This window comes from Peromyscus californicus, unplaced genomic scaffold (genome assembly GCF_007827085.1).
Source record: "Peromyscus californicus insignis strain IS unplaced genomic scaffold, ASM782708v3 Scaffold_5__1_contigs__length_169319896, whole genome shotgun sequence".
Lineage (NCBI taxonomy): Eukaryota > Metazoa > Chordata > Mammalia > Rodentia > Cricetidae > Peromyscus > Peromyscus californicus.
This window is the reverse complement of record NW_026294573.1, coordinates 27,926,199-27,943,739: the sequence shown is the minus strand read 5'-3', so window position 1 is coordinate 27,943,739 and position 17,541 is coordinate 27,926,199. Positions and strand designations below refer to the sequence as shown.

The following is a 17,541-nucleotide window of genomic DNA, read 5'->3' as shown; positions in this document are numbered from 1 at the left end:
AGCCCTCACAGCCCGAGGGGATCACCGTCTGGTAGCTGGGTGTAACCCAGCCCAGCTGGAAGACCAGCGGGTGTGGGGTCCTCAGTGCTGGGCGCCCGAGGGTGGGTCCATGGAGGTGGAATGGACGGGAGCTGATCGCACTTGAAAAAAGTCGGTCAGCGGGTGCCCAGCGCCCGCCCTTCTCCCTCTGAGCTCAGCCCGCTCCATGCACTCTAGTTATAGTGGCGGGGGCGCGCTGGGCCTCTGGGGGCGCGCATTAAAGGGACAAGCTATGGCCTATCTCATCCTTTTCCCCAGCGGCCGCCGAAAGGGAGGCGTGGCCCTGGTGGGAACCGGTGGGGTAAGGAGTGAATGAATTCGGGCCCTTCTGATCAAAGCTTCTTCTGGGCTCCAAGCTTGCAGCTGCGATCAAAGGCTGGAATGCAATGCAAGGGCCTACGTTCACTCCGGTCTGTGCAATTTTTATTTACATTTGCTTACTATATTTATTTATTTATTTAGTGTGTATGTGTGCCACGGGGCACTTGTGGAGCTCAGAGGACAACTTGCAGGAGTCGGTTCTTTTCTTCCACCCTGTGAGTCCAAAGATTCGAACTCATGGCCTGAGGCTTGATGGCCAGTGCCTTAACCCAATAAACTATCTCAACACCCCCTTCCAAATCTTTTTAAATGAATGCATAAATAAATGCATGTGTTCGACTTTGACTTTGAGCAAAGCATTCCTCATTTCTGGCATCAGCTTCCTCCCCTGTTAAATGGTATCAGTCTTTACTGCAGCCACCCAATGCTGAATGTGAAACACACCGGTGAGTGGCAAACTCAAGCCTATCAGTTCATGTGTACACTTGTGTCAGCATGCATGTGTGTAGGAGGTTATGTTACAGTCTCTCCTTCATGGCTTTGGATCAAAAACACTCTGAAGATGCCTGCTTCTTTCAGACTTCCTGAGATGGTAACCCTCAATACCAAGCCAGGATCCTTGGATATTGGAGACATGACCTGGTCAGAAAGAGTCGTAGTATGGCTTGAACTCCACTTCAGAAGGGGCCAAAATGTTTCTGAAGTCATAAGAGCCTGGGCTGGCTGTAAATCTGTGACATGGAATGGTTGAGTGTGTAGCTGACACTGAGTGTAAGAGGTTCAGTATTATACTTGTGACCGTCTGCGTGTTAGTGTGTTACCATGGTAGGCGCTGTCTGTCTGTCAAGCATGTCCTAATCTCTCCCTCCAATCCCTCTTCTTTTCTCCCCAAATCCAACCCTTCTGAGAAGCGGGGATCAGATTAAAGACAGGCAAGTGGGGGAAATGCTGAGGACAATGAGAATTTAAAAAGCAGAAGGAAGGTTTCTTTGCAGTGTTAAAAACAGGGCTGGTGGTGGGAGAAATAATCCTCTGCACGCTCACCGCACAACGTGAACGCTGAGTTACCTCACACACCAAGTCCCCCCCCCCCATTTTCAGGTGAGGGACAAGGCACAGAGAGCCTAGATGCCAAACAGCTGGTTCAGTGGCAATGCTGAGATGGCCCTTCTCCAGCCTCCCTCTGTGCTCAGGATCATTATTCTTTGCTGTCTTGCACTCGCTCTTGAGTGGCTGTGTAATTCTGGGCAAGTCTGGCTCCTTCTCCAAGCTCTACTTTCTGCAGGGGCAAGGAAAAGGAAGGGAGGGTGAAGAGGAGCCACCGTTTTCTCCTGTTCCTTTCTAGAGAAGAAAAAGCTGAGAGAGCAGCACCGTGGAGAGGGTAGATCCTTGACCTGCCTGCTGTATGTTCCACGTGGGTATCCCAGAATGCACAGGGCTAGTACAGAGCTCAGACTGGGCTTCTTTCAGCCTGGCACGGGGAGGGATGGGGAGCTGTGAGGGAAGACTGAAGCCTAGCTAGCAACCGAGAATTCATCGCTAAGAGCTTCCCAGAGGCCGAGGCCAGAAGCTAGGAGAACAGGTGGGCCAGATGGGGCAGCTGCGCAGCCTGCCTCCTCAGGACAGAGCTAAGATCTGGTGGGAGGAGCTTGTGTATGTGTTATTCATGTCTGTGAGTCTGGGGCAGCTTCCCTCATCCTCTACCCTCTACCTCACTCATGGGACATGTGAAATTAGTCTCCGAGGTAGACGTCAGTGCATAGATCACAAGTTGGTGGACTTTTTCTGTGGGAAAAGCCCAGAAACCACGATGAGGATGATGCCTGGACCCAACTTGGGGAATCCCTCTGCTCTTCCAACAGGCTTGGGATGGGCTGGCTGTCTCTGGCTTGCTCAGATTCCCTCACTCTTTCTTGCTACTACCTCCTCTTACTCTGACCGTTTTTCTTTTCATTTTCTCCTCCTCCTCCTCCTCCTCCTCCTCCTCCTCCTCCTCCTCCTTCTCCTTCTCCTCCTCTTCCTCCTCCTCCTACTTCTTTTGGCTTTTTTGAAGCCTGTCCTGGAACTCACTGTGTAGACCAGACTGGCCTTGAACTCATAGAGATCCACCTACCTCTGCCTCCCAAGTGCTGGGATTAAAGGAGTTTGCCAGTGATCATTCCTACTCTTCATGTTAGTTGTTCATGTTCAGGGCAGTTTCTATCTCTTCCTGTCTACATTAATTTAAATGTGTGTTTGTGTGTGTGTGTGTGTGTGTGTGTGTGTGTGTGTGTGTGTGTGTGCACATGTGCATATGTAGAGGTCAGAGGACAACTTGAAGGATTTAGTTCCCTCTTTTTTTTTTTTTTCGAGACAGGGTTTCTCTGTGTAGCTTTGCGCCTTTCCTGGAACTCGATTTGGAGACCAGGCTGGCCTCGAACTCACAAAGATCCGCCTGCCTCTGCCTCCCGAGTGCTGGGATTAAAGGCGTGCGCCACCACCGCCCGGCTAGTTCCCTCTTTTTATCATGTAGGTTCTGGGAATTGAACTCAGGTCATCAGGCCTGGTATCAAGTGTCTTTACCTGCAGAGCCATCTCATCAGCCCCCTGTCTACGTTCTTCAGGAGCAAGTTCATCCCCCTCCCAAATCTAATGACCATTTGTCTTCCTGTTACCCCCAAATGTGTCCCCTCCAATCTTCCAATCTGATTAGAAATCCAAAACCATACATGCGGTTCTCAACCTGTGAGTCTTGACCCTTTGGGGGGGGGGGTTGGACCCTTTCACAGGGGTCTCCCAAGATTGCTAGAGATATAATCCCATTAACGATTCATAACAGTAGCAAAAATTACAGTTATGAAGTAGCAACAAAATAATTTTATGGTTGGAGGTCACCGCAACTTGAAGAACTGTATTAAAGGGTCGCAGCATTAGGAAGGTTGAGAACCACTGGTCCTAGGACGTCTTCAGCTATCAAAGTATCCAAGTTGAAGCTGAGCTCACATCCCTTCCACCATCCCAACCCTCACCAGATTGTCTTCCTGGATTCTGTAGCACCATAAAAGATATCACATACTTCAGCTTTAAAATTCGCCAATTTTTTTGTTTGTTTTGTTTAGTTTTTGCTTATGAGACAGGATGTCACTATGTAGCTCCGGCTAGCCTAGAACTCATGAACTTTCTGCCTTGGCTTCACAAGTGCTGGGATTACGGGCATGAAACACCACACCAAAGCCTGAGTGTTTCTACTTATAATCCGTAAATGCCCACCATCATCACCAATGAATTTGAGGACCTGTTTGAAATGCCAGTTTGGGGACTCTACTTCAGATCCACTGAATCAACAACTCTGCATTAGACTCCAGCAATTTGTTTTAATAATCACTAAAGTGGCTGGGTGGTGCTGGCACATGCCTTTAATCCTAGCACTCAGGAGGCAGAGGCAGGCGGATTTCTGTGAGCCTGGTCTACAGAGTGAGTTCCAGGACAGTCAGGACTACACAGAGACACCCTGTCACAAACAAACAAACAAAACTCCTAAAGTGACCCGGGTTGCACTGTGTAGACCTTGGCAACAAACTTCTAACAGTAGCCTGAGTTCCTCACTCTTTTTGTTTGTTTGTTTGTTTTGTTTTGTTTTTGTTTTTCGAGACAGGGGTTCACTGTGTAGTTTTGGTGCCTGTCCTGGTCTCTCTCTCTCTCTGTAGCCCAGGCTGGCCTTGAACTCACAGAGATCCACCTGGCTCTGCTTCCCAAGTGCTGGGATCAAAGGCGTGCACCACCACCGCCCGGCGTGTTCCTCACTCTTGTGATTCACTTCCAACTTGGTTCAGCCACTTTATGCCTGGACCATGGCCTTTCCCTTCTGAAAATGCTTTTGGGATCCATGGCCATATCCCACTCCAGGAACTAAACTCTCTAGCTGGCATTCCAGTACTTGCAATTACTTTTCCTTTCCTGCTCTGTGAGTCACTTTACAAGAAGTCTAAAGGAGGGGCTGGAGAGATGGCTCAGAGGCTAAGAGCTTTGGCCGCTTTTCCAGAGGAGCCATGTTCCATTCCCAGTACCCACATGGCAGGAACACCACATCTGTAGCTCCAGTTCAGGTGATCTGACTCCCTCTTCTGACCTCCACAGGCACTGCACCCATATGCGCAGATGTACATGTTGACAGAACACTCTCCCCACCCCCACCACCTCACCCCCTCACCCCGCACACACAAAACAATAAAGAAATCTAAAAAAGAAAAAAAAAAAAGAAGTGAAAAGTATATCTAATATTTTTCTTGGTGCGTGTCAGGCGGCCAGTAAATACCTATTAAATAAATAAGTGAATGGATAGTTACAGTTTCCCAGGTCTATTAAGGGACCCTTTGGAAGGGCTTTTACCCGAACATGACCTGGGGTAGCTACACATAGGAGCTCATCTGACAATGACTGGTTTTGCTTATTTCTTCTGGGGAGAGGCATGCTCTCTCCCATGTGCTTCCGCTTCTTCAGAGATCAGTAGAGCTGTGCAACACCAGGTTTTCAGAGTGGGTTCCTTCCGCTTCCGGGACAAGGGTTCTTCACATTGTAAAGCATGCAGGTGACAATCTCTTATAGCCTGTTCTTTGAGATACAGGTGCTCCAATGGAGGCTTGGGGGTGTGCACAGAGCTACATATTCAAATTCCCCTGGGGAAACGGGGGGGGGGGGGGTACACAACAGGCAAAGATACATTTATAAGACACGAACACAGGATACTAATTGGCACAGAGTATGTATGTTCAAATATACATGGACTCTCATTTGACATACATGGCTCACCTTTGTCCTCTCTGTCTGTCTGTCTGCCTCCCTCCCTCCCCCTGCCCCTCTGAGACAGGGTTTCACTGTGTATCCCTGGCTGTCCTGGAACTCACTTTGTAGACCAGGCTGGCTTCGAACTCAGAGATCTGCCTGCCTCTGCTTCCTGAATGTTGGGATTAAGGCAGGCACCACCACCACCCAGCTTCTCCTCTTCTTTTAAAAAAGAAAACTTTTTGGCCTCCATTGTTGACAGAACCACATTCCTCCTCCTAACGGGTCAGTCTGGGAATGTTCCCTGGGAAAGGAAATCCGGCACAAGATGCTGAGGCTCCATCTGGTGGTTGGAGCTTACCACTGCAGCTCAACACTCTCGACCCTCTCAGCCGGAGCATCAGGAGCAAGCACTGTTTTGCAAGTTTCAGACTAGCCCCCTGCCTACTCTGGAGCCCAGAGCCCTCTTACCATGCCTCACGAAGGACAGAACTCAGTCGGCCTTGTGTTTTAAAGCTTTGCTGGATTTGGTATCCAGGAGAGGAACTCGGCAAAGACCATGGGCAGTAATCACCTGCTCTATAGCCCTTCCCTTCTCACTTCCCCAATCTGTCACTCCCACAATTCTAAAGAACCTCTATATTGACAACTCTCAAGTCTGTTATCCTCTCAGACTTCTTTCCACACTCTGGGCTAGGGGAGGGAACTACTACTCCTTGGATGTTCCCTGAGCAACACAAACCATTTACCAAACAGGTTTCTTCACAAGCCTGTTGCTCTCCTAATGTTTTCCATGACAGAGTGGTCCCACAGTTAGCACAATGGTCCTATTTAGAACCCCTGGCTTCCTGTTCTTTATTCCTCTTCACTCACAATTAATTTCTAAATCTTATTTCCTAACTCCCACCTACACCATTCTCACTGGCTTAGTTCAGATTTATTACCTCCTGTCCAAGCTCCCCCTGCCTCAGTAGTCCATCTTTGCTCCCTTCCCCACCCACTCTTCCTGCACTTGCTATATACTCCAAGTTGGCTCCCAAACCTCCTTCCGGCTTCAGCCTCCAGAGTGCTGGGGTTATGGCCATGCATCACATCCAGCCAACTCCAGGGTTCCTTTGGCAGCCAGCCATCTTTCTAAAATACAAACCGGAATTCCATTCAATCTGCTCCAAAGCCTGTCCCCTCAGCATGATTTCATATTTAAAATGCTGCATATCACCTGGCAGTGGTGGCGCACGCCTTTAACCCCAGCACTCAGGAGGCAGAGGCAGGAGGATTTGAGACCAGCCTGGGCTACAGTGCCAGTATTTAGTTTTCCGGACTTGCTTGAGCACTTTGTTTGGACCTCCCTAGACGTGACTGTGAGTATCTTTGTGTTACATTATTATCTGTCTTCTGGATAGTAAGTCACTTGTGCGCAGGTTACTTTGTCTTCTATTTACCTGAGAATCCAGTTTTCAAAGGAGTATTCTTGCTTTGTGTAGCCAACCACAGTAAGCAACAGGATGTACTCAGTGTAGGCTTGAGAGGCTAGATGGGGCCTGCACACAGGACAGACCCACACAGGGCAGACCCACACAGGACAGACCTGGAGCTGCTCTGGCTCCAACCTGACAGCTTTGCTCCAGGTGGGAATAGCAAAGGGTACCTGGCCTCCCTCCTGCCCTTTCAGGCCCTTCCTCTTCTCAGTTGGCATGGAACACAGGTCAACCGTTGGTAGCTTGAAAGCCACACTTGGCTTCCATGTTTTGTTAGGTCAATAGTGACTTAATTGAAAATAAAGTTTTCAATGTTTGAGTTGGATTCCAAATAAAAATTAGGATTTCTGATTTCTTTAGAAGTTGGAACATGGCCTGTGAGATGGCTCAGTGGTAAAGGTACTTGCCACATAAGCTTGGTGACTCCAGGTCTATCTCCAGAACCCACACATGGTAGAGAAAACTAACTCCAAAGTTGTCCGTTGACCTCCATGAGTCTATGGCACATGCACCCCACCTTAACCACATATCCTAATAACATTTTTTTTTTTTCGAGACAGGGTTTCTCTGTGTAGCTTTGCGCCTTTTGTGGAACTCGCTTTGTAGACCAGGCTGGCCTCGAACTCAGAGATCCACCTGTCTCTGCCTTCCGAGTGTTGGGATTAAAGGTGTGTGCCACCACCACCCGGCTTAACATTTTTTTTTTTTTTTAATTGGAGGGTTTGGCAATGTCCCTGGAACTAAGTTGCTGCAAAGAGACAGTTCTTCTGAGTGCCCAGCCCTGTCAACAGCTGGATTGATGAACCTGTTGTACTAGGGCAGGGTGTGTCTAAGACTTCCCTGCAGGTAAAACCAGAGCTATGGTGCTTCTCTTCCCAGCTCCTGGCAGAGCTGAATAAGGACACCTGCTAAGTATTTAGAAGGCCACATGGTGAGCGGAGAACGGTGAGCTTGTTAAGTCTGAAAGGCAGAGCAGGTAGGTGCAGACCACAAAGGCAGCTTCTCATCACCAATGAACATTTATTGAGTGTCCACATGTGCACAGCTTTGAACTTGGCGATCACAGAACGCACTGGGGGGAGGGGGAAGCAGGGGGTCAGGTTTATGCGGGTCTCCAAGGGTTTAGAAAGGTAGTTCCTGCTGGAGCCGCCAGGCGCGTCTCCCTGCAGAGAGGAGTCTTAGCGGGGACTGGGGAAGAGGAGCTGAAGCCAGGCACCACGGTGGCAGTGGAGTGCAATCACTGGGAAAACATGCGGATTCTAGGGCGGTGTAACCTCCTGTTGCCGGCTCCAGCCAGGCCAGATGGCACCAGGGCACAGGGATCTGATGCTCAGGTGTCCAAGCAGGGATAAGGACAAGCAAAATAAATAACCCCCAACCCCATCTTCACTCTGCTGCAACATGACACAAAAGCTCAAGGGACCTGGGACCAAGGGGTCTTGGGTCCCCTCAAGGAAGGGCAGGTGGAAGGAGGTTCCCCACCCCCCACTGCCTGCTCCAAATTGCCCTGGAAGGACGGGGGCAACTCGGACCCTGGGTCACTAAAGTTGAAAGGAAGAACTGCGATGTCAATGGCCTGAGCCTGCTCTCTGTCCAAGAGGACCAAAGGCAAGAACCAAATGGCCAATTTAAAGGGCGCGAACCTTGGGGAGCCAGAAGGGGCACCACAGCCTTGGGGAGGCCACGCCCTGGCCGGCAGGGCACACAGGCTGAGGCAGTCAGCGCCTGCCAGCCCGCTCCTACCCTGGAACCTCCCTCCTGTCAGGGAGCCAGACACTGGGTATAATGACACTTAGTTGCCCTCTTTCTGGGGGCTGCTCCAACCTTCCCCGGCCTGGCGGGGCCAACCTCTGTTCCAAGCCAATCCCTGCCCCAAGGGGGCTGGGGGCAGGATGCAGTTCCTTATACTTGAGAGGTGGGCATCATGCCCTAGCCCTCAGAAAAGCCAGAAAGCTGGGGTGTTTGTAAGGGGAGTCTGAAGAAGGGGTCCAGTTTGGGGGCTTCAGGGAAGATGCCTCCTCCCTCCTTCCCTCGCTGCCCGCCCCTGGGTCTATCCCTACTGGATGCCCCTCAGGGCTCTGACAGGCACTGCTCCAAGGCAGCCATGCGGTAATGGCTGGCTGTTTCTTCACCTGCTTGCAGCCTCATGGCCTCCCGGCACAGCCGGTTGGCCCGCGCCAATTCCACCAGCACACCCTGGTAGGCAGCCACCATCTCGGGCTTGACAGAGTTGGGGCTCACACTACCTAGCAGTTGTAGCAACTCCTGTGGCCAGCGGGAACGCAGGGCAGCAGGGGCCAGCCAGGGCAGCAGTGGCACACAACCTGTGAAGGCTTGCATGCCCAGGAACCAGAGCTCTTGCAAGTCAGCCCAGATGCCCTCATAGTCTGGGGACAGAGCCAACACCGCCTGGTCAGAGCCAGGAGTGGCCCGTGCCACGTGGGACTGTGACAGAAAGAGGATGGCTGCTGCGAAGAAACCTCGGGAGGCTGGGGTTCCCTGGAGAGCTGAAAGAATGGAGAAGGGAGCAGCATGAACCAGACAGGCCAAACACTGGACCAGTGCCTCCCACTCCCTCCCAGGTGGACACGCTCAGAGAACAGAAGCATCACCTGGATTCAGATGGCCTAGGTGCAAAGCCTACCTCTGATACTTACAGTGTGACACTGGGTGTTTCAACTTTTCTGGGTCTCAGTCTCTTCATTTTAAGATGGGGCCAGTTCATGCCAATCTTAGCAATTTGTTATGGGAATTAAATAATCTAGGTACATGCATCATCAAGACCTCTAAATGCACAAGAGGTGGGAGTAAACTTCATGTCAGATGTAAGAAAGAACCTTCTTCGGGGTTTCCACAGCAGAGACCCAAGCAGGTGGTGGCCCAGCGCCCTTCACCAGGCTGAGAATGAACTAATTTGACTTCTAGCCAGAAGAGGGCGCCAAACGGGATGGTGAGCAGAGACCCAGCTCTGGCCCACCTGCCTGCCTTTCAGGGGTTTAGGAGCCCCCTCTTCAGATCTTCAGGAAGCTGTTCAACTAATGTGGTAGCGTTTATGGGTGAGCCAGCATTGGATCCACAACATGGTGACTCTCCTTGGGGGCTAAATGCAAGGGGTTCCTAGTTTAGAGATATGTTCCCCTTCCACGGTAGGGTACCCTGCTGGGATCCCCACACAGAAAACAGGCAGCTGAGGGTATGGGCACATTACACCCTGTTCCCAGGCATCTGCTCTGTTCCTCCAACCTGACAGATGGGGCACAGGGAACAGGCGGGGACAGAGGGACCCAAGCAGACACCCACGGTCAAAGTGGGAGACACTGAGGGCTGTCAGGGGCTGGAGGGGACGCCCTTCCCCCTGCACACAGCCAGAGGGAGGTAGGGCAGGGGGAAGCTGTGCCCAGAGGGCAGCACTGATGCGTGTCACTGAGTGCGGTGGGATGCTAAGTGGTAAAAATCTCACCGCAGCAAACTGGGTCCTGTGACTCAGGGCCTGGGTGGGGGCAGCTCCACCTTGAAAACCTGGGATTCAGAGTTCACAGGCTGCCAGGGATTCCAGGTACCTATGCCTGTGCCTCTGAACAGGTCTGTACCGAACACCCACCAGACTTTGCCTTAAAAGTCTTTAAAAGGAAGAGACTGCTATCATTCGGGGAAGGGTGGGGGTGGAGGATGGAGTGATACTGTAGAAATTGCTTCTCAATGAGAAAATTCTGCTAAACCACGTTCTGAAATGAGGGCTTAGGTTCTGAACACAGCAAGTCCACTCATGTGTTCTGTCCCCAGGCTTACCTGGAGAGGTGCTGAGGAGCCGGGCCATCAGGAGGCCCAAGGTGGCCACGTTGGCAGCCAGAAGCAGCCTCCCTTGTTGCTGCACTAGTGAGGGCAGTGACGTCATCAGGGTGTTCATGAGAGATGTGAAGCAGGCATCGCGCCTAGGGAGAAAAGGGGGGGGGGGAGGAAGAGTCAGGAGACTCCCTCAAGTCTCTGGAAAATCTGGCACCTGAGGTTTCCAGCTTCACTGGGCCAGGGCTAGCCAGGACTTCATGCAGCAGGGTGAAGTGTTAACTTTGGACTTTCAATCCTGCCACCTGGGTTAGTCAGACGCCAACTAGCTGAGCTGAGGGACGGCCTGAGCAGACAGACACGCCTGGGCTACTTGGGGTTCTGAACACAACAAATCCGAGTGGTACCGGCTTTGTCTATGCTGAAACCCGCTTACACTAACACTAAGAGAAACCCACAGATAGAGGGAAACTAAGTAGAAGGTTGACAGGGGTGACAGGCACCCCCCCCACACACACTTCCCTGGCTCTCCCCAGCCTCTCCCAAGCCCCTCACTTGATCAGGCCTGGAGCAGTGACCACCAGGTTGAGGAAGATGTGACAGCATGTCTGCAGGCCGATCTCCACGCTGTCAGGCAGCACTGAGGTATCATGGCCGGGGGATGTGAGTTCCCACTGCTGGAGGAAGTACTTGCACAGAAGTGACGGGGCCCCTTCCTTGATCAGGATCTCCCGGGGCCCATCTTCCACGGTCAGGTGGCACCAGCCGGGCAGGAGGAGCCTGAGCATGTGGAGACAGAGGAAGTGAGAATGGAAGAGATGAGAGCATCCTGACTGCCTATGCACTTCTCAACCTCTGAGGCTCATTTCCATCATTTTCCCCTTTATAATTTTTGAGGCAGAGTCTTATTCTGCGGCATAGGCTGATCTCAGACTCACAGCAATCCTGCCTCAGCCCCCCGAGTTCCAATATTAAAGGTGAGAGCCACCAAGCTTGGCCATTTTTATTTTTTCAATGTGGGTGAGATTTCTGTCAGATTTGCTATGTGGACCAAATGAAATTTTTCTAGAGAAGTATACAGCAAAACATCTGGCTTTGTAGCAGATGCTCAGAAAACCTAGGTTCTGTTTCCAATAAAACTCTGAGGATCAGCTGGGAACGGTGGTGCACATCTCAGGAGGCAGAGGTAGGGGAGTCTCGGTGAGGCTAAAGTCAGCCTGGTCTACAGAGCGAGTTCCAGGCCAGCCAGAGCTACATGATGAGACCCTGCTTAAAAGAAAAAAAAAGAAAAAGAACAAAAAGAAAGGTAGGAAGGAAGAAATCTGGGATTGGCAAGGGACACTTGATAGTTCAGGAGTTCTGTGGGAAGACACCCCCAAAATAAACAGAACTAAGAAATAATCCTAAGGGAATGTTCATGACCCGTCAGGGAACCCAGTTTAGGGGAAACAGGGTGTCCCTCGGTGACCCATGTCTTTTTCTTTATTTATTTTTTCCTCTCTTTTTTGGGACAGGGTCTTGCTGTGTCTACGTAGCCTTGGAAGACTGGTACTTTCTATGTAGCCCAACTAGGCCTTGAACTCTCAGACATTCCCGTCTCAGCCTCTTAAGTGCTAGGATTACAGGCATGTGCCACCACACCTGGAAACCCTTTTCTTTGGAATGGTCTGACTGGACAACTCATAACTATAAACTCACCGGAGAGCATCCCCTGGCCAGGAGGGCCCTGGAGTAGTTGGGGAGATGGCCAAGTTAGCCACCTGCTGCGAAATATCATTGGCCTCCTCAGCCTCCTCGTAGAGAGTCTTGGCATAGCGGACGAGGAAGGGCAGCAGTTGGCACACCTCCTTACGCAGGGATGAGGTCTCCTCAGCCAGCCAGGCACCCAGGATCCGCACAGAGGCAAACACAAAAGGCTCTTTCTGCTTCTCTGGCCCCACCTGTCGTCACAAGACCCCACTGAAATGAAACAAACCAGAAACCCTCCTCTGCCTGCCCAGCCCGCCAGTAACACAACTGGAGGGGAATCTTGGCCTGAATGCCCATCAGAGATGGGCACTGCGGGCCAGCGAGATGGCTCAGTGGGTAAAGGTACTTTACAACCTCAGTGTGATTCACACGGTGAAAGGAGGGAGCTGACTTGTCTTCCAGCCTCTACATGTGTGCTGTGGCGTGAACACACCGCCCCTCCACCCCGTCTAAGAAATAAATAAATAAATGTAACTTTAAAAAAGAGAGCCTGTCAGTGGCAGCGCATGCCTTTAATCCCAGAACTTGGAAGGCACGGATCTCTGTGAGTTTGAGGTCAGCCTGGTCTATACAGAGCTAGTTCCAGGACGGCCAGGGCTACACAGAAAAACCAAAACCAACCAACCAAGCAACCAAAAAAAAAAAAAAACCAAACAACCCCCCCCCCCAAAAGGCACCAAGTCTACTTCTACCTGAAATCCAGCACATGGGAGGAACTCACCCCACAGGGGCTAGTCACCTAGCGGGACCTCAGTGTGGACAACTGAATTAAGGCAGGTCTCAGACAACATGCCTGATGCCGAGACTCAGGTCACACACCCCTAACTCCCTCCTCTAAGGTAGCTAGGGGAACAGGGGAACCTCAGGGGTCCTCAGCTAAATAGCATTCCTTTAGAGAGGCTCTGAATTGGTGGGGGAGAGACTTGTTATTAAGTAGTCAGGAGTCACTTCTGTTTGGGTTAAATCAGAAAAGGAGACCAGAGCTCAGCATAAGGGTCCAGAGGTCAAAGCAGGCCACTAAAGAGACCAGGCACGCCTGACTCCTAACGGAGCAGAAGAGGCGGCCTCTCAAATACAGAGAGTGGATGGGATGATGCGGGAAATAGATTTAGCCGAAACTTTACAGAGGCAGGAACCAGGCCACTCCCTGCCCCTCTCCCTCCCCACTTCTCTTGCATTCTACAAGTTTACATGTAAGACACATAAATATGTAGGCACGTTTGTATGTAAGACAATGGTGTAGAGTGAGCAGAATAGACTGCTTCGATTTTGTGTGTGATGTGTAGAGTGTGTGTACTGGGGAGTGTATGTGAGTGGGAGGTTACTGTGTTGTGTGTGTGTGCTGTGATCAGAGTGCACATATGGTGTGTGGTATGGTGCTTGTGTGGGGGCCCACGGCAGGGAGGGAGAGGGAAGGAGGCTCGGCCACACACTACTCCTAGAGTGCTTGCTACAGTATCAGCCATCATGTACATGAAGGTATGCCATCTCCGCATTACACCCCCAGCTCCTCGGTAGGCCAGCGGGTCCTTACCTGCAGCAGGTAGTGAATGACAGCTCCAATGGCCTCTTTCATAATGCTCACAAGCTGCACCTTCTGTGGCTCCTTCAGCAGGGACTGCTCACAGCGGGTACACTCCTGGATCCCCAATTCCATGAGGGCATAGCAGGCGGTTACCACATCTTCTTTCACCTCTGTGCCTGTCTCCTCCAGAGCCAGACGCACCTCCACACATGCCAGATTCACCAGAAGGGCCAGAAACTTGCTCCCAGAGCTGCCCACCGGGATCCAGTCGGAGCCGCAGGCATGAGCCAGGCGGGCTGCCAGCTTGAGTGCAGGGTTGCGCTGCCAGGAGCTCAACTTGCTCCCTAGGATGCGTGCCAACCCGGCCTGCAGATCCCGGTGGCATTCAGGGGGCACAGTTGTTGGGGGCAGGAAAAGGGGCAGCAGCTGGCAGAGCTCAAACTTGCTGGCATCCTCAGCTCTTTGGAAATCCTCACTGAGGCCTCGCAGCACAGCCAGCAGGTCGGGCTCCGCCTCCTTCCAGCACTGTGTCTCTGCAGCAGCCAGCAGCCCCACCAGGAGTGCCAGGGCCTGGTCAAAGCCATAGCCATGCCCCAGGTATGCCTGGCACAGGGCAGACACCGTGCCACCAGCAATGAGGTGCCGGGGCCCTCGGGGTGTGCCTGCAACAGCTGTCAGGCACTGGTAGGTGTCATCAATCATGGAGCGGCGGGCAGCATCATCAGGGTCCCCCCGGGCTGTGAGGAATGTGCTAAGGATGGGGATCTTGTTCAGGACCTGGGGATGGCTGGCAAGCTCAGGGTCACTGCAGAAACAGGCCAGCAGGGCCACGCCCAAGGCCCGGAGAACGTGGTCAGGGCAGCCATCAGGTGCCTCCTTAGAAGTCAGGAGTCGATTGGGAAAGGTGAAGCCAACGGCATCAAAGATCCGCCGTCGAGTTTTGGCATCAATGTCACCTGCTTTGACTGCCTTGGTCACCTACGGTGGGTGGGAGGTAATGCACTATCAGCAGGATGAAAGGACACACAGCAAAGACTCTCCCTTCCTGTTCCCTGGGCATTGAAGGCTAGCAGCAATGGGTTATGCAATGGGATCCATTCTGGGGTCATTTCATCCAGCTCCTCCTTTCTCCTTGGAGACAGACAGGTATGACCTCTGGGATCCCTGTCATCTATGATTATCTCATGGAAAGGAGGTCCAGTGCCCCTTAACCAGTCGTTTAGGCAAATGGTCACCCAGTGTCTAATTCATTAATCCATATGCCCACACCTGGGATGCAAGGGGTGTTAGAACTCAATGTTTAAAACCCTCTACGGATTCAGGGTCCTTCCCTAACTACTTGTCTCCAGAGAAGTCTCTGATCCATTTCCGCCACCTTCTCACGGGAAATGGCTCCTGTGTCTCGCTGCTCCGCATGTCAAAACATTTCCCCTTACATTTCACCTAAACACCTCCTCTGCTGCAGTGTGAGCCCTTGACTCCAGAGCCTTCTCCCTGTTGCCATGGCAAACAAGCAACTGCTGCACTCCCTCCTCCTTTCACCCCCCACACACCAACTCACCCCCCCCCCCCCCCAGCACTGCAGCTCCTGCTCTACCGTCCCCAGCTCAGGGTCCTCTACCAGGCTAAGACCCAAACCACTCCTTTACTTTTAACAGACCTATGGCCACTCTGGCCATCTTCTAGAACCTGTCACTAGTTACTTCTAATCCTGCTACTCTTTCAGGTCCAAGAAAAGCCACCCCAGCCCTCAAGTACTCTGCACTAGTTACAACCTGCTGCTGTTACTCTATGAGTCAGCTCCCATCTGCTCTGGGACGCCCCAGAAAGCAAATCCAGGCAGCCTCCTCCATGGACCCAGTGCCACAGCCTTATTCACCTCTACTCCCCCCACTCCCCATTCCCAAGGGAGAAGAGTACAAAGGTAGAGAGATCTTGGGCCTTTTTGGTGCCTCCAGGTTGCTAACACCACTTAGATATCCCTGGGGACTTGCTGACCCCATTCTTGGGGGGCCCTCCTGTCCAGCCCTCCCACCTTCCAATTATCAGCCAGGTCCTTACTAGCAGCAGGGCTGCAAACTGCTCGCTGTCACTCTTGGCCTCACGGAGGGCTCCCAGGTAGCGCTCCAGGGTGGGGTTCCGGCTCTCTGCCTGGTTCAGAGCTGGCTCGCAATCCGAGGCCATGATGCCCGCCTTGCCCAACTGTGAACACAAGAGGGACTGAGCATCCCTCTGCAGAGGAGGGGCGGGGCGGGGGTGGAAGTGGAGGATGTAGGGAGGGATTAGCACAGAGGGAGGGGAGGGTGGATTTGGAAGGGTGGCTTCCTCATGACTGACCTCCCTTGGGGGAGCCCCTTTAAGAGGCTGGACCTGCAAATTCTTTAGGATGAAGAAGGGACCCTGGTCCAAGGTCACCTCCAGAAAAGTGGGAAATGAGGATCATGCACGCTGCTGCTCAGTTGGACAGCTCTCCTCACCAGTCTAGAAGTGGGAAGGAGCTGGCCCCACTGTACAGCAGCCCCTGGCGCCAGATACCGGGTTTTATCTCTCTCCAGGAGGCACATGGGGAGTGAGTGGTGAGGACAGACAGGGGGGAATGAAGACGTACACGGGTGAAGTTCGATTATCCGGACTCACGCTGACAAGGAAGAAAAGGACATTCTAGGGTTCCTTTCCCCTCCCTTCTTCAGAGAAAGTAGTTTGGCTTCAGCAGAAGTGAGAAAGCAAGCTCTCCAGAGAAGGCTTTTCAGACTCCCCTGAGGACCCACCTCTCCAGCCAGGGCTCATAATCGCCCCCGCAGCCTCCTTGCCTTCTCTCTTTTCCCTCCCTCGGGCAGAGGCTGCATAGGCTGCAGAAGCAGGAGCTGCAGCTGCAGTAGCAGCAGCATTAACCCCTTGTGCTCCCTGTACTCTCTCCCTGCTCATCCCGCTACCAGCCTGTGGGTGCCGGCACTGGCTGGAGAAGGAAGGAGGGGGTCGGGTAGGTCTCAGGATAACAGACTCCAAAAGCCGGATAATCGAAGCGGGGCTGCTGTGATGGAGAGATGAGAAGGGGAGAAGGGATCCTGGCGGTCACCACCTGTCCCGCCGCAGCCAGGTCACAACACGACATTGATGAAGTCGAACGACAGGGCAGCGATGAGATCACACTTCACGATGGCGCGGTGATGTCACGGAGAGATCACAGCGAAATCACGACATGAAGGGGGACAGCCCCCAAATATGATAGGGCAAATTTTTAAAGAATAGATAGATAAATACTGAAAAGGGGCTGTGACAAAAATGGAGTCTCGACAGGGCACGATGATGTCGCGATATGGCGCGATGGAGTCGCGATAGGGTCCCCGGGGAGTCTCGGCATCGATCAGCGCCGGCTCGGAGAGGCTCCGGCTGAGATGCAGGGGAGGGCTTGAAGGGGGCTGAGCTCACCAGGCTGCGGCCCCGAGCGGCGAAGTCTTTCTCCGGGCGCGATGCTCCGGGAGCCTGGGGCCGCTGCTCACGCCGCGTTGCCCACTCTTGGCTCCAGGCTGCTACAGCTCCACCCCCACCCCCGCATCTCTCTCGACCAATCCGCGCTGTCCTCACTCCGCACTCTGGCCAATGGCGCGGCAGGGCGCTAAGCAGTAGGGGGTTGCCTCCGGTGCGGCCATCTTGCTTGTGGGCATTGCCCGAGTCTGGGGCCTCGGTGCTCGTGCAAAGAAGGCGAGGTGCAGGCCGCCCCGCGAGGGCTCGAGGCGAAAGGCTGAGGGCCCGGACGTCCTCGCTTGTGCGTAGTTCTCTCCTCAGCACTGCCCCTCCTCCCACCCCGGGCTCGCGGCTGGAATTGCGCTTCCGGAGAGGGTGGGGGCGGGAGGGCTGGCTCCGCATGAAGAGTGTGTTTCCGGG

At 52.8% G+C, this 17,541-nt stretch overlaps 1 protein-coding gene across 3 annotated transcripts; it reads right to left on the bottom strand.

The window, feature by feature from the left end:
- Positions 1-7,599: 7,599 nt before the first annotated feature.
- Positions 7,600-17,490, bottom strand: Ncdn (neurochondrin). 3 transcript variants are annotated; one of them, XM_052715883.1, is made up of 7 exons: positions 17,086-17,490; positions 15,718-15,858; positions 13,666-14,634; positions 12,081-12,322; positions 10,938-11,162; positions 10,389-10,531; positions 7,600-9,106 (listed from the first exon to the last, which is right to left on the bottom strand). In XM_052715883.1, the coding sequence occupies exons 2-7, from the start codon at positions 15,838-15,840 to the stop codon at positions 8,670-8,672; spliced, it is 2,139 nt and encodes a 712-aa protein (XP_052571843.1). In that variant the 5' UTR covers positions 15,841-15,858; positions 17,086-17,490; the 3' UTR covers positions 7,600-8,669. The 3 variants fall into 3 exon arrangements, with proteins under 3 accessions (XP_052571843.1, XP_052571845.1, XP_052571844.1); XM_052715885.1 differs by lacking the exon at positions 17,086-17,490 and adding an exon at positions 16,918-17,079; XM_052715884.1 differs by lacking the exon at positions 17,086-17,490 and adding an exon at positions 16,736-16,898.
- Between the last annotated feature and the right edge of the window lie 51 nt (positions 17,491-17,541).

What these genes read in the sequence shown, in the direction of transcription:
- Ncdn (XM_052715884.1), bottom strand. Translation starts at nt 16,768, where the DNA reads ATGTCGTGTTGTGACCTGGCTGCGGCGGGACAG. An exon ending in ACCTGGCTGCGGCGGGACAG is followed by an intron (nt 15,859 to 16,735) that starts GTGGTGACCGCC and finishes TTGTGTTCACAG; the next exon opens with TTGGGCAAGGCGGGCATCAT. An exon ending in ACTGCTCCAGGCCTGATCAA is followed by an intron (nt 10,532 to 10,937) that starts GTGAGGGGCTTG and finishes TTTTCTCCCTAG; the next exon opens with GCGCGATGCCTGCTTCACAT.